This window comes from Chiloscyllium plagiosum, unplaced genomic scaffold, assembly GCF_037043375.1.
Source record: "Chiloscyllium plagiosum isolate Xiang-an unplaced genomic scaffold, Cpla_swu_hap1 HiC_scaffold_27, whole genome shotgun sequence".
NCBI classification, from domain to species: Eukaryota; Metazoa; Chordata; class Chondrichthyes; order Orectolobiformes; family Hemiscylliidae; genus Chiloscyllium; species Chiloscyllium plagiosum.
The window spans coordinates 70,700,885-70,716,545 of record NW_028270165.1 but is presented as its reverse complement, the minus strand read 5'-3'; the positions used below and the strand labels follow the sequence as shown (position 1 = coordinate 70,716,545).

General features: G+C 39.4%; 1 protein-coding gene across 1 annotated transcript; it reads left to right on the top strand.

Annotated features, from left to right (window-relative positions):
- The first annotated feature begins 6,513 nt into the window (after nucleotides 1–6,513).
- Nucleotides 6,514–12,464, top strand: LOC148144547 (uncharacterized). Its single transcript, XM_087975396.1, has 2 exons — nucleotides 6,514–6,583; nucleotides 11,566–12,464. Exons 1-2 carry the CDS (start codon nucleotides 6,514–6,516, stop codon nucleotides 12,462–12,464), a joined length of 969 nt encoding a protein of 322 aa, XP_087831522.1.
- The last annotated feature ends 3,197 nt before the right edge of the window (nucleotides 12,465–15,661 follow it).

Here is a 15,661-nt window from a genome sequence, read left to right as displayed (position 1 = left end):
AATACTGAACATTTTTCCTGAAAATTTGAACCACATTAACTATTTCCGGCCCTCTGGCACCTTTCTGCAGCCAGTGTAAATGTTAATGTTGGGTGAGGTACGCCTTTCATTTACTCCTTATCTCCCAAAGCAGACTAGGATACAACGAATTTGGAAATTGGATTTTCTCTATGACTTCCAAACTGAAGTTACATATGCCACAGAAATAAACCGAGAGTGAACATTAATTGAGGCAGTCTGTAACTGGAGGCATTTGGAGTCACTAACGTAATGAGACTGTCACAACGTTTCCAAGTCCATCCACAATATCATATTTCCAAAAAAAGTCACCTCAATCAGTCACGAAAGAGTAAAATCCACTAATATTTTAATCTGCCAGCCATATGTTATAAAACACTCAGCTGTGCCTCTGACTGTTCAAAGGATTTTGATCTTTTGACTTTACTCCATATTTCTCAGGTTATCTTTGTTTAAATTGCAATTTATGAGACTCTGGGATCTTAGCAAGATAGCCGAGGAAAAGGGAACGCAGATGATCACTTCATAGAAATGGATAAAATGGTCACAAGAAGATAATAGTAAAAGGCAATATGTCAGAAATTGTACCGAGGATACCAAATTTAATGAATAAATTCGACAATCAAGACAGCAAACAATACATTTTATTTGCTTTTGTGGTATTCATTCATGTCTGATACACTGTGGAATCCCAATAATTTTACATGGTGTTTCAAATTAAAAATTATTACTTCATATATTGTTGTGGTTCTGTTCGCCGAGCTGGGAATCTGTGTTGCAGACGTTTTGTCCCCTGTCTAGGTGACATCCTCAGTGCTTGGGAGCCTCCTGTGAAGTGCTTCTGTGATGTTTCCTCCGGCATTTATAGTGGTATGTCTCTGCCGCTTCCGATTATCAGTTCCAGCTGTCCGCTGCAGTAGCTGATATATTGGTTCCAGGTCGATGTGTTTGTTGATCGAATCTGTGGATGGCAACCCAATGGACTAGCCACGTTACCATACATCAAGAATATTTCTGAAGTGACAGCCAGACTAATACGACCGCTGTGACTCATAATAGCACGCAAACCAACAGCCACTCTCAGACAACAACTCACCAGGACAAAGGACTTGATACCGAGCATGAGCAAAACCAACGTAGTGTACAAAATCCCATGCAAGGACTGCACCAAACACTACATAGGACAAACAGGAAGACAGCTAACGATCCGTATCCATGAACACCAACTAGCCACGGAACGACACGACGAGCTATCCTTAGTAGCCGCAAGCACAGATGACGAGCAATATGAGTTCGACTGGGACAACACGACTATTATAGGACAAGCCAAACAGAGAACAGCCAGGGAATTCCTAGAGGCATGGCACTCATCCACAGATTCTATCAACAAACACATCGGGCTGGACCCAATTTACCAATCAATGCCGCAGACAGCTAGAACTGACAACCGGAAGTGGCAGAAACAAACCACTATAAATCCCGGAGGAAACATCACAGAAGCACTTCACAGGAGGCTCCCAAGCACTGAGGATGTCACCTAGACAGGGGACAAAACGTCTGCAACACAGAAGCGCTTTACAGGAGGCTCCCAAGCACTGAGGTTTTCACCAAGACAGGGGAAGAAACGTCTGCAACACAAATTCCCAGCTCGGCGAACAGAACCACAACAACAAGCACCCGACCTAAAAATCTTCTCACAAACTTTGAACTTCATGTATTATTGAAATGTGGAGAAAAGAAATAAAAAGTGGTGACTGTATCTCCAGGTTCCAGCTCTTAGAATTTGATAACAATTTATGTTGTGGACTCCAAATCGCGTTGATCATTCGCAACAATTGCACACAGACTCCAGAACAAGAAAAAAAACATCGTGCAATCTCAGCAAGTTCACATTTCCAGATCATAACGCCAATAAAACGCCAATTGAAACGATATTAGATGATGTGTGGCAAAACTATTTGTTTCATTACAGTAGAATAATAAATTTTTCATTTGCTTGTTTGAAAATCTGAAAGAAGAGCTTTTGTATTGCATGATGTATTTGACCATCACTCTGTGTGTTGCAGTAGGAATGTGGTTATCAGTAATAAGTGAAACTGTCTTCAATTCTCATATATTGAATCTCCTTTGAAAATGTCTGTGCCCCTTTAGTTATCCGTTTCAACAAATCTGCCTCTGCTGTAGATCCACTCCTTGTCTTTCCCGGTCTGGCTTTGCCTGAGGAAGCATATTATAAATAATTATCCAAGTTGTGAATATAATAAACAGAGCGGATGGCGAGAGACTATTCTGATTTCTCGTCACCATGGACGGGATCTGTGTCACAAACTGACTGAAAGCGACTGGAAATTACACAAAGGTAACATAACTGGTAATCGGAGCAAAATAAAACAACAAATGGTGCTAACCTCGCAGCAATGCTAGCAAACGACGTGGTTGTGGGCATCATTATTTTGAATCAAAATAAGATCTGTTTATTTCATCAGTACTCTTGTATCCAGGTAAACGGAGTGAAAATAACAAAGATGTTTCTGCCACCACCAGATGATGGTTTGCATTACGTGCAGTTGACGCCTGCAGCCAAGAAATATTCAGGGAGACTCGACTTCGGGGTTGGACTGGAATACTGGAAAGAATCGAACAGATCTGCTCGTGGAATCTCCTGAGATTACTGATGGGCGGGACGGTTACCTGAAATCACTTAGTGAGCTATTTGAACACGCAAGTTTTCAAGAGGGATCACGTGGTGTTCTGTGAAACCGATGCGAATGCTGTGCCCAAATTGGGATGGTATCAATGGCATTTGGGATGAGCTTGTGAGTTGGTGAAGTCGTTTAACTTCCATCACATGAATGAGGAAGGAAATCAATTCTTACACTTTCATTGGGTGCGTCATATTCCAAAGAACAGCAACTCGACTCAATGATTAGTCAACTTAGAGGCAAATGGAAACAAAATGCATTAAGAATAAATGTTCTCTGTCATTTTAGCCAATGTTTCTTTCCTCCTTCTCCATCAAAGGTTGCATTTAACAATGACTTAAAGCAGCATCCGAAAAAGCAATGGATATTTGGTTAACTTTTGAAAAAAATATTTATTGTTTGTTTTTGAATTGGGTTTGCCTAGGTTACTCTGGCAATGGAACTGATACTGTTATCTTGATGTCTCCATATCAAAGCAGATTTGTTGCTGTATCACAAATAATGATTTTCCATGAACATACAACAAATTTTCCAATACTGTCGACCTGTCAAAACAACACTGCATTATGCTCCATCTTTGTTTACATCAAACGAGATGTAAGATTTTGTAATCGACCATATATGAGTGAATACCTTACTGTAGCACAAACTCTGTTGTTTTTCTGATTAGAAAAGGCTCTGCCTCAGGTATTTTTGCATTGGACCGTGCCGTGTTTTATGTGTTATTGATCATGTCTCTCTGCACTTTGTGTTAAGATTTCTAATCCATGTTTTATAAATTAATCTCTATTCCTCCATTTTAATTCCCACCTTCCCCTCCCCCCTTCCCAAAAAATCTCTAGGTCATTCTCAAGTGTTTTGGCATAACATCTGAACATGTGGGACAGGCTGAAGGTCTGAACACTCTACTCCTGGTCCTAAGGGGCATGAATGCATGCTCACATTTATTTCAAGTGCCTGCTACAATGTAAAGTTGTTGTTCATTTATCCCATGAGTTCAGCACAGTTGACGGGCAGATTTAAAGTTATAAATTAACTTAAAACAAGAACTGTGGTCGCAATTCATTCTAGCGCACAAATCTATCGCAGTATTGTTCGATTGCTGTCAGTCGCAATGGTCTTGCAGCACCCATTACCTGCATCCAGTGCTTCATGTAATGTGAAGTAAATGGAATTGGCTGAGGCCCGGCTTTTGTGATGATCAGTACAACACCAACAAACAGCACCCATCAGCTGATCTGTTCTTCCTGCTATTAAGGGTGATAATAACACCGCACATACTGTGGAGTTCGGTATTAGTTGGTTTGATGGTGTAAGTTGGTATTGTTGTGGTGACTACAGATATGTCTGTTCTGGCATTCAATAAAATCATGTCTGATTTGCATCAAGTGGAATCGCCAAACCACATCGTGCATCCTGCCAAATCACATACGCAGACGTTCTGGCGAAATGACCAAGATTGAACTCAAGGTTTCTGAGTAAGAAACATTTGATGCTTGAGTATTCATTGTACAGTTGAGAAGTGCCTCAGCCAAGGGATAACCTCATGCGCTGAGTTCAATGCGTGCAGTAATGTATCCTTTGCGACAGCAGTTGAACATTAACGGGACTGAGAATTCTCTGTGCTCAGGGATTTTTCCATTTGGTTTAATTTTAGCTGGCAACATAGAGAAGCAGCTATAATGGAAAGAGGGTCCATGCTTCAGTCAATGATCTCTGACTGATCCTCTCTGCAAGCTCTCTCTTGTACGAATCTGTGTTTGAATTTACATTTTTTTTCCAACTGGTGTGTTTATGGGGTTATTCCAGAAATTGGAACAGCGTCATTAAATTCCCACAGAGTCGGCAGGTTTCTCAGATAATTTATGTCATTGTATATTCCATTCTATTCTGTTCTTGTTTCAAACTGTAGTCTCTCCATAAATTCTGTTTTGTTTAAAACTGAGTGGTTTGACCAGATGTGTCGGTCATGGAATGTCCACGCTTATTTGTTAAAACAACAAGAAAAAATAGCGTCTGGACTCCTTTGTTGAAATGTTAAAAGGGGTCTGGCTTGGTCCAGAACACATATTACCTCAAAAAAGCATGAAGAAGATAAGCAGAAATAAAAGAAGCAACAGAAAGAAAAGGGAACGATCGGGTCACCTCGCCCCTTCCTCCATGAGACGCACAGCCTGGAATTCAAAAACACAGATTCATCCATTCATCAGCAAACACACACGAGTGAATCATCGCCGCACGATGCAGCAAGAATTTCGCCATCACCACCGTCAATTACCCAGGCCCAGGCTTGGCTTAGAGCCATGCCACTTCAGCTACCATTGGAACTGTGTCCTGTTGTTTCGCATATGTTTATCTGCATTATTCTCCTGACTGTTCTTTCACAGTCAGTTGTGTCTCAGTAAGATTTTTTTTGTCCATTCATGACAGAAAAGTGCACTGCATTCTGTTGCGAATTATGATGGATAGATTTCTGAGTTAAAGGGTTTGAAGGGCGCAGCACATAACTTTGATAAATTAAGTGTGTTTCACAGTGTTTTCTTGGTTTTTGACCCTTGGTGATATTTTCTTCAGATATTGCAGGATACATTCCCAATTTTCTGTATTTGATATCGTGCTTTACTACTTCCAAGTCATGTTGATACTCAATTATTGTGATTTTAGAGGAACTGTATATGAAACATATGCGGCAGTATTCCTCACAACGACTTGAAGTCTTTATTAACAACCTTCATCATGTGTTCAAAGAAAATGCTTTCTCAAAATCCCGTGACGACCTGCCTTCTTAGTAAGGTTATTATTCATAGAAGCTGGTTTCACTTCCGTCTGAATATTCCAAATTTAAATTGCAAAAAAACATGCTAATTATATGCACCTCAGCTTTAATGCACATTCTAATGAATATTACCGAATTAACAGCTGCGTGTTAATAGAGTATACTTTTTTTATTAGCTCCTGTGAAGTGTTAACTTGTCGTGTAATTCCCTCGTGGGTCATTTTTATCCAAATTGTGGTCCATCATAAAAAAAAACAAAAGCCAGTTTCGATTGGAGCCAACTGGAGGGAACTTGCGTCAGATCACATGGACACTTGATCTGATTTTTGGCAGACAAACTACACTGACCTGAAATTGCACATAGATATTGTGCCAGTTTTTGTGCAACTTATCAAGGCACTAACCAGATTTATGCACAAGTACGACTGTTCTGAATCAGACATATTTGTACTGAGTGTAACAGTCTAGATCTGAGGGTTTGGTTATAATAGCACAGACGTGGTGATGTATCAGTGAAGACTTGAGTTCATGCATCTCGAATGTGACTACTTTGAGGGATTTATCGATAATTTTGTTGCAACCAATTGTGTTACAGGTTTTCAAAATCATTTTGACCTTGGCGAATGATCAAACAGAAAAAAAAATATCCTGAGTGAGAAGATGGTTATGTCCTTCAAGACAATTTATTTTTGTCAGACCGTTCAGTAATGCAGATGTCCACTTTGACCCAAAATCCAAGTAACTCTCTTTCTTTCATGTGATGGAATGCAAGTTGGAGACTTCTACAAACTCCGACAATTTCCTATAGGAGTAGTGACTTAGCCCATGGAAAACAATCGATTCCATTTTAACAGAAGCTTCTGTCAAACAGCAGCTGCACTGACCTGTTTTGTTTCAGTAATTGGTAATTAACATGAATGATGTAATATCTGATTTTCTCCCTGCGGACTTACCACCCTCTACAACAATGATACCTTTTGTGGTGAAGTGCATAATGCACTGGAGTTTTCATTAGAAATGCACGGAATACCAGAAGGTGTGGTGTTTGCCATCTACTATCCCATCATTGCAATCATTGGAGTGCCAGGTGACGTATAGAACTTCAGCTGTAACTTCATGTATCATAATTCAACTGCGTCAGTTCTTCATTTCGCCGCTAACAAATCCCCATATTGATATTGCGTTTAACTAGTGACGTTTATCACTTCAATGGTACAAATTATTCTGCTTATTTGATAAAATTTCTGTATTTTAATGCCATCATTTTCTCCATTAACCTCTTTGCCTGGTCACTTAACGTTATAATTTGTGTCATTGGCTGAGGTTTTTTCCCTCCATCTGAATATTTTATTCTCTCTCTTTCAAAGTTGTACTCTGGGACTTTATCCACATAGTTTCTTTGAAAGACCTGCTTAATTTATCTCTTCAATGTTTGTGTGCCTTTATGCGCCAAGTTCCACTTCACCACTTTAATACTTACCCGATTTATCATTATCATCTCAAGATGCAAACATCATTCAATTTTTTCATTCACTGTCTCTGCGAGGGATAAATACTGTCATTATATCTGTTGAATGCAGTTATGCGTATTATTAGCAACGCTTTGAACCTCCAATTGCCACAAAATTACTGCAATGTAAACGTGTTGGATTTTAGCTTAAAATATGCTCGTTAATGGCGCAGAAATATAAGATATTCTGCTGCATTTTTAGCAGAGATAATGGCTCAGTTGTTTCTAATTATCCAGGATTTATTCTTTTTTTCCAGATTTCAGTATCGTCATAAATTACGAAATTAAGGCCCTTATTCAGGAAGTGGAGGGTTGGGTATTGGATGTTTCATAAAACAGGAAACTCACCGCCAGTTAGTTTAACATCTCTCAAACCATTTAAGTTCAAATTCATTGTAAAATTCATTGCAACAGGACTATTGAGATAAAAGTAACCAGGCATTGTAAATGTACTTTGTCAAAACAAATCCTCATTAAACTTTATTGGACTTTTTCAAAAAATTATAACATAACGTGTGGAACATTTGAAAAACGCAGATTTCCAAAATGTATTTGGCAAGATATCATATTAATGTGAAGAATAATTGACACAGTGTAAGAATTGTTGCACTTGCGTAGATAGATAAACTTGCTAACAGGAAACCAAGAGTTGGCCAAATGGTATTTTATTGGCACAATGCAAACTTTGGCGTAGCCCAAGTTTTAGTGCTGATTCTTTGAACTTTTAGAATGTTTCCGAATACCATGGATAACGGTAAGAAGTATCATTATCATACATGATACGCCTCAGAAATAGATTTGAGCGTATGTTTCAAGAGTACATAAGCTGGTTCAAAAACACAGTCAAGTGAGCAGAGAAAACTGAAAACCAGAGTGTAACGTAAGATAAATGTGAAATTGCGCATTTTAGGTGAAACAGTAAAAAAAAAGAAAAATATCCAAATGATAAGCATTTGCAGAGTTCTAGGCTGAGAAGTTTTGTACTTGTAGAGTCACAGAGTCATAGAGACATACAGCACGGAAACAGACCCTTTAGTCCAACTCGTCCATGACCACCATATATCCTAATCGAATCTAGTCCCACCTGCCAGCACATGCCTATATCGCTCTAAACCTTTCCTATTCATATACCCATCCAGATGTCTTTTAAACATTGCAACTGTACTGGCCTTTACCACTTCCTCTGGCAGCTCAATCCATACCTGTCCCACACTCTGCATGAAAACGTTGCCCCTTCGGTCTATTCTTTATCTTTCCCTTCTCACCCTAAATGGTCGCCGTGTTGTTCGTACTCCCCGACCCCAGGGAAAAGTATTTGTCGATTTATCCTATACATGCCCCTCATGATTTTATAAACCTGCATAAGGTTACCTCTCAGACCCCGATGATCCAGGGAAAACAGTCCTCGCCTATACAACCTCTCCCGATGGCTCAAATCCTCCAACCCTAGCAACATCCTTCTAAGTCTTTCTGAGCCCTTTCCAGTTTCACAACATCTTTCTCATTAGATGGAGACCAGAATTGCAGGCAATATCCCATCTGTAGCCTAACCAATGTTCCGTACGGCCGCAATTAGACTTCCCAATTCCTACACTCAATACCATGACCAATAAAAGAAAGCCCACTGAACGCCTTCTTCACTATCCTATCTACCTGCGTCTCACTTTCAAGGAGCTTTGAATCTGCACTCCAAGGTTTATGTTTTCAGCAACACTCCCTAGAACCTCACCATCAAGTGTTGAAGTCCGGTTTATATTTGCTTTCCCAAAAAGCAGCACCTCACATTTACCTAAATAAAACTCCATCTGCCACTTCTCAGCCCATTGGCGCATCTGAACAAGATCCCATTGTAATCTGAAGTAATCGTTTTCGCTGTCCACTGCTCCTCCAATTTTGGTGTGATCTGCAATCTTCCGAACTATACCTGTCATGTTCACAGTCCAATCATTTACATAAATACCGATCCTTGTGGCACTCCACTGGTCATAGGCCTCCAGTGTGAAAAACAATCCTCCACCACCACCGTCTGTCTTCAACCTTTGAGCCAGTACTGCATCCAAATGGGTAGTTCTACGTTGTATTCGATTAAATCTAACCTTGCTAGCAAGTCTCCCATGGGGAACCTTGACGAGCGCCTTACCAAAGTCCATATAGAACACAGCTACCGCTCTGTCCTCATCAATCCTCTTTGTTTTTTCTTCAAAAAAAAACTCAATCAAGTGTTTGAGATATGATTTCCCACGCACAAAGCAATGTTGACTATCCCAAATCAGTCCTTGCCTTTACAAATACATGTACATCCTGGGCATCAGGATTTCCTCCAGTAACTTGCCCAGCACTGATGTCAAGCTCACTGGTCCATTGTTCCTTGGTTCGTCCTTACCACCTTTAGGCACCACGTTAGGCAACCTCCAATCTGCTGGCACCTCACCCGTGACTATCAATGATACAAATATCTCAGTAAGAAATCTATCAATCACTTCCCACCAAGTTCGAGTTTACACCTGATAAAGTCTTGGAGATTTATCCACTTTCATCCATTTCAAGACAGTCAACATTTCCTTCTTTGGAATATGGACATTTTCCAAGATGTCACCATCTATTTCACTACATTCTATATCTTCCATGTAATCTCCCACAGTAAATACCGGTGCAAAACACTCGTTTAGTGTCTCCCCCAACTCCTGCGGTTCCACACAATTGCCACATTCCTGATCTTTGAGGGACACTATTCTCTCCCTTGTTACTCTTTTGTCCTTAATGTATCTGTAAAAACCCTTTGGATTCTCCTTAACTGCATTCGCAAAAGCTGTCTCATGTCCCCTTTTTGCTCTCCTGATTTCTGTCTTAAGTATACTCCTACTGCCTTTATACTCTAAGGATTCACTCGATCTATCGTGCCTGTACATGACATGTGCCTCCTTCTTTTTCTCAACCAACCCTTTACTTCTTTAGTCACCCAGCATTCCTATACGTAACAGCCTTTCCTTTCACCTTAACAGGAATATACCTTTTCTGGACTCTCATTATCTCATTTCTGATGGCTTTCCATTTTTCAGCTGTCCCTTTAACAGTGAACAATTGCTTTTGAAAGTTCTTGGTTCAAACCGTCAAAAAATGCCTTTCTCCGATGTAGGAATTCAACTTTCAGATCCGGTCTATCCTTTTCCATCATTAATTTAAAACTAATAGAATTATAGTCTCGAGCCCTCAAGTGCTCCTCCACTGACACTTCAGTCACCTGCCCTGCCTTATTTCCCAAGAGTAGGTCAAGTTTTGCACCTTCTCTAGTAGGTATATTCACATAATGAATCAGAAAATTTTCTTGTACACAATTAACACATTCATCTCAGTCTAAACCCTTAACACGATGTCAGTCCCACTCTATGTTTAGAAAGTTACAATCCCCGACCATAAGCAGCCTATTATTCTTACATATGGATCACTGAATGTAAACGTGCAGACTCATCAATCTATTGGGATCGTACATTCAAAACACTGTTAATTTCCAGATAAATTGAATTCTAGTATATTGTAGGTATTCATGAGTTGCAGGGACATACTGAGACCACACCTGGCGTGCTGCCCACCACAGTGTTTTTTTTTTTATTTAACAAAAGTGGGAAAAGATTTGGAAGCATTTCAGATAAGGAAACATTTACCAGGTTGATTCCTGGCTTGCCAAGACGGCACACAAAAGGTCCTTGTGATTATCAGCTGAAGAACTCAGTATTACATTCCCAACGTCAGCGAAATACGAATTGGCCAGAAGAGAAAATGCTGGAAAATCTCAGCAGATCTGGCAGCATCTGTAAAGAGAGAAAAGAGCTGACTCTTCGAGTCTAACTGACCCTTTGTTAAAGTTTTGACAAAGGGTCAGCTAGACTCCAAACGTCCGCTCTTTTCTCTCCTAACAGAGGCTGCCAGACCTGCTGAGATTTTTCAGCATTTTCTCTTTTAATTTCAGGTTCCAGCATCCACAGTAATTTGCTTAAATACAAATTGGCGCCTCACCTACATCTGTTTCAGTGTATATCTTAACAAAACAAATGCTGACATGTATAACAGTGAGTGTTTTCACCGAATCTCGTTCGAAGGAATTGTATTTGATCCTGAACGAAGCGTAAACTGCGTCCCTCCAGCTTCCACACTCGGTAATAATCGTTTTAATATTTCCCCACTGTAACATTTTCGGTTATATATTGCCGTCATTATTCGCTCGTACATCTAAGGATCAAGTGAAAGTTGACTGAATGATCAGCTTAATCACTTGATGTCACTGTAGACATGATTTATCTGTGTTCTTGCTCTCTGTTAAAAATCCAATCGAGTATTTTGTTATCCTAAGTCTCTAATAAAGGCATGTTTCAGCTGGATGTTTATTTTAAATACAGTTGCTATTGCATCTGCTGCAAGCTATAGCTACCATAGAGTTATATGTTTCAAGAGTATTCAATAACGCAGTTTATTTTTACTGGAAGCTGAAAAGTAAATTATCAATTCGTCCATTTTATGAAACACAAATACACTTTTTCTCTCTCTCTCTTTTTGTGTTGCAGCTAATTTGGCTGTGATTGCGATCCTGCCTCGAAGGCAATGTGGTTTGTCTGGGTGTATGATACTTTACCTTGTGTCCATGGCGGTGACAGATCTCCTGGTCCTTGCAACCTGCGTAATATTAAACCGTATACCTGGGATTTACTTTCCATACAGTTTTCTGTCCATTACTCCAGTTTGCAGTCTTCGTGTTGTCTTAAATTCTATCACTGTAGACAGCTCTGCTTGGTTAACTGTCGCTTTCACCTTTGATCGATTTGTGGTGATTTCGTGTCAGAAGTTGAAAATCAAATATTGCACCAGAATGGTCGCAGCATGGGTCATAGGAATCGTGTCTACATTGTGTTGCATAAAAAATGTCTTTTTGTATTTTATATATGAACCTGCATACACAATTAACAATGTACCTTGGTTCTGCAACCTCAAATTAATATTTTATGAGTCATCTGCTTGGGCCGCATATGACTTACTTCGTAGCATTTTCAACCCTCTTCTCCCATTCGTTCTGATTTTACTGCTCAATGCTTTGACGATTAGATATATTCTTCTGGCCAATGGAGCCAGAAGGAGACTCAGGGCGGATAGTCACAGAGAGAATCAGAGTGACCCAGAGATGGAGAAGCGGAGAAAGTCCATCGTTTTACTTTTTGCCATTTCAGGCAACTTCCTTTTGTTGTATTTGTTATTTTTTACTACGATCCTTTATGTTCGAATTGCGAAAGTGACCTATTTTTCAGGTTCAGTTTTCAGTAAATTGACATTTATCCTTGAGGAGAGTGGATTTATGCTTTTATTTTTGTGTTCCTGCATCAATCCGTTTATTTATGCTGGAACCCAAAATAAATTCAGAGTCGAATTAAAAAATGTGCTGAAACATCCATTGCGTCTATTTCTTAAATGATTAGAAATTGGAAAATGAGAATATTCACTATCAACCATGTACAATTTTCCAGAAGTAATAACGTAACAACACTGAGACTGGAAATGTGCAATTTAAAAAGGCATAACTTTTCATAGCAATCTGTAGTATCATGGTTCCTGTAGGGTTTCTTCGCTTTTTGTTTTCACTTTACCAGCATAAAGAACATAAGTTGTCTGCTTTAATTGCAGGCATTTTGTAAACTATGGTGGCGATTGGCATGGAATAAATCGAAACACTTTCTTTGGTAAAATTGACTGAAGCAATGTTTAATTTAATTAAGTGATTTTAACTGTCTATCATACAAGAAACTGAGTTATTTCCCAGAGTGACGTAGGTTGAGGCAGACGGTAATGTTTTATAAGCAGAAATACGAACGAATGCAGTGATAAATCAGAGAGGATCCGATGTATGATATGCAGACATGGTCAATTTTGATTTAAATTAAAGAAGAAACGCAGCACAATAGAAAGTGAGACATGAATGGTTTTGTCTAAGACCTCAGTAGCTCAGTGTAGAGTGAGTTATCTTCAGACCCACGACAGTTTAACTAGTGAATTCTGGAGTTCAACATACTTTTCAACCAAAATTGGTTTATATTAGAAGCACTCGAATGTCGCCTCAGATTATATTCGGGCTTTGAATCTCGGTGTTGTTGGTACAAGAATAAGTAACAGTCAGTCCAGGTGCGGTCATCGGAACAGCTTCAAATCATCCCTTCTCCGTCTGTCAAAAAATCTGATGACATCAGCTGAGTGAGAATCCGTTTCAAATTATACCCAGAAATGAGACAGAAAATAGAATGTGATTAGACAAACTTACCTGTCAGAAATGCTCGCTGTGTAACGCGAAACCCAAACAGCTGCATTGTCCTGAACGCTCTACATAAGGAGTGTTTAACATTTGAAGTCACTGGTTGTAATCTATACCCTGGATAGTCTTCATTCATTTACCATCTCAATGGCTTCTGCTCCCGGAATGCAATGAGACTGATTGGAACTGTTTAGCTTGATTTGATTGGAAGCACTTCAAAATGTGTTAAGACCAGCGATCAGACAGGAGGATTTTCTTCCACTTTACAGACGTGCGGCTAATTGAAACAGACACCTGTTGTTTAAATTTATTATTTTATGCGACATGAATATCGTTGCTTTGGTTACTATTTATTGCTTATCCCTAATTTCTCTGAAGGTCTGCGTGTCTAACTGCCTGAGCACTATTAGTATTGACTCCCATGATCTGACCTCTAGACCATTTTAATTCGAAAGATTTCGTTTTTGTCTTCATAAAGATCAACACACCCGTCATAATATAAGGATGGAATGTGCTTTATTTAGCAAGCAGTTTCGAAGAACGTACTAAATTCTTACACTTAAAACCTGTTTTAAACGCCGTCCTCGACTGTAGCTTAAGTTTAATATGCTGTTTGTGTTCTAACTTCAAGGAGCTGCCCTTCTTCGTGCCTGTTAGCATTGATGCGATAATCTATAATCTTCAGATTCTGTATTTGCAGTGAGAAAATACAAAGAAAACACCTTTATTATTATCTGTACATTTACCGCTCATTTATTCAGTGTCAATCGACAGCTTGAGGACACCAACCTGCAACAATTCCACTTGTCTACAACTGGATGGTAAACCACTATGCCCTGGTATTTTATGTATTCATCCAGATGATTATTCAATGTTGTGTGAGTTTCCAACTCCACAATCATCCCAGGCAGCACATTCCATATTTCGTCCACCTCCAAATGATTTTATCTTTCTCAGGAGGCCTCTGCACTTCTTCGTCCTCATCTTAAACATATGCTTTCTGGTATTCGACATGCGTGCCTGTGGAAAATCAACTCTCTCGTGCTTCTCTATCTCTTCCTCTGATTATTAAACACACTTCAATGAGTTGTGTTTGTTCAAAGAGAAACACATCCAACCCGAGTCTACTCATTACAGGCAATATCCTGCTGAATCTCCTTTTTATTTTCTCCAGTGCAAACAAACATTTCCCGTTGAGTGAAGAACAGAAATATACGTGGTATTGCATCCCTGGCTTAAGCAATGTTTTATGAATTTGCAACACAATTTCTTGCTACTGCATTCAACGACCCAACTACTGATGGCAAGCAGACCAATTGCCTTCTCCACCACCCTCTCGACATTTTTTCTATTCTGTTATGAAGTTGTCTGCGTGCACTGTTCCTTCAAGAGAGTGTGACAGCTGGCAAGGACTTAACAAACAGAATGTGCAGGAAATTTTAAAAAATGTAACGTTTGGTTGTGAAACAAATAGCTGGAGCAGAGTTGCTATGTTACTCAACAAATTCGAATTTGACAAATCAATTAAAATTACGCCCCAAGATACCCAAATCTAATCGAATTTAAATTTTAATATTTTCACGACATCAAACCAATAAGTTGATCCAATGTTCTGGGGTATAAAACTCGGACATTTTGAACAGTTACGAGAGCGGCAAAGAACACCATACTGTCTGCAGACTGTCTCTCTGAAAGTTAAATTGCCCGCAGTGAAACTGTCTTGAAAGATATCGTTTCACATGAAATCTGTGAAGAAGAAGACTGAAGAATAGAAGACAAGAAGATACCAAGGGAAAAGCAGCAGCTGGATTGTTTCGAAATTTGATTATTTTTTACATATTCGGCGGTCGATGTTACCAGATCAGTATATTGTTGCAGAGTGGGAGGTAGATAACCCCACCAGACAAAGGAAGCGTACAGTGTAGATAATGGTTCTTAATCATATTGTTTTCGAGAAGTGAAACTATTTTTTATTTAAATAGTAACTCTTTGTCACTCATGCTTTAACAGATTACGAGTTGAGATGAGCTTTTCTGGGTGTCTGGTTTAATTTATCATAAGGATTTATCCCGAGTGATAACAATTCCTTCAGGGGATGACGACATGACTGCCTGGGCCAGCATGTAAGCAGTTAAGACTCAACCACATTGCTGTGCATTTGAAGTCACATTTAAATCAGGTGTGCATGACAGTTTCATTCTCTGATGCACATTACTGAAACAGTTGAGCTTTTCTAACAATCAGCTCAAATTCCACCATCTGCCATGGCAGGATTCGAACACTGGTCCCCAGAACCGGACATGGGCCTCTGGATTAACAGTCGAGCGAAAATGGTACCAGGTTATCTTCTGCGTTCACACATAAGT

Bases quoted from the DNA above. Each gene is read 5' to 3' on its own strand.
- LOC148144547 (XM_087975396.1), top strand. From the start codon at position 6,514: ATGCACGGAATACCAGAAGGTGTGGTGTTTGCCATCTACTATCCCATC. The intron at 6,584-11,565 runs GTGACGTATAGA...TTTGTGTTGCAG, and splicing joins TGCAATCATTGGAGTGCCAG to CTAATTTGGCTGTGATTGCG.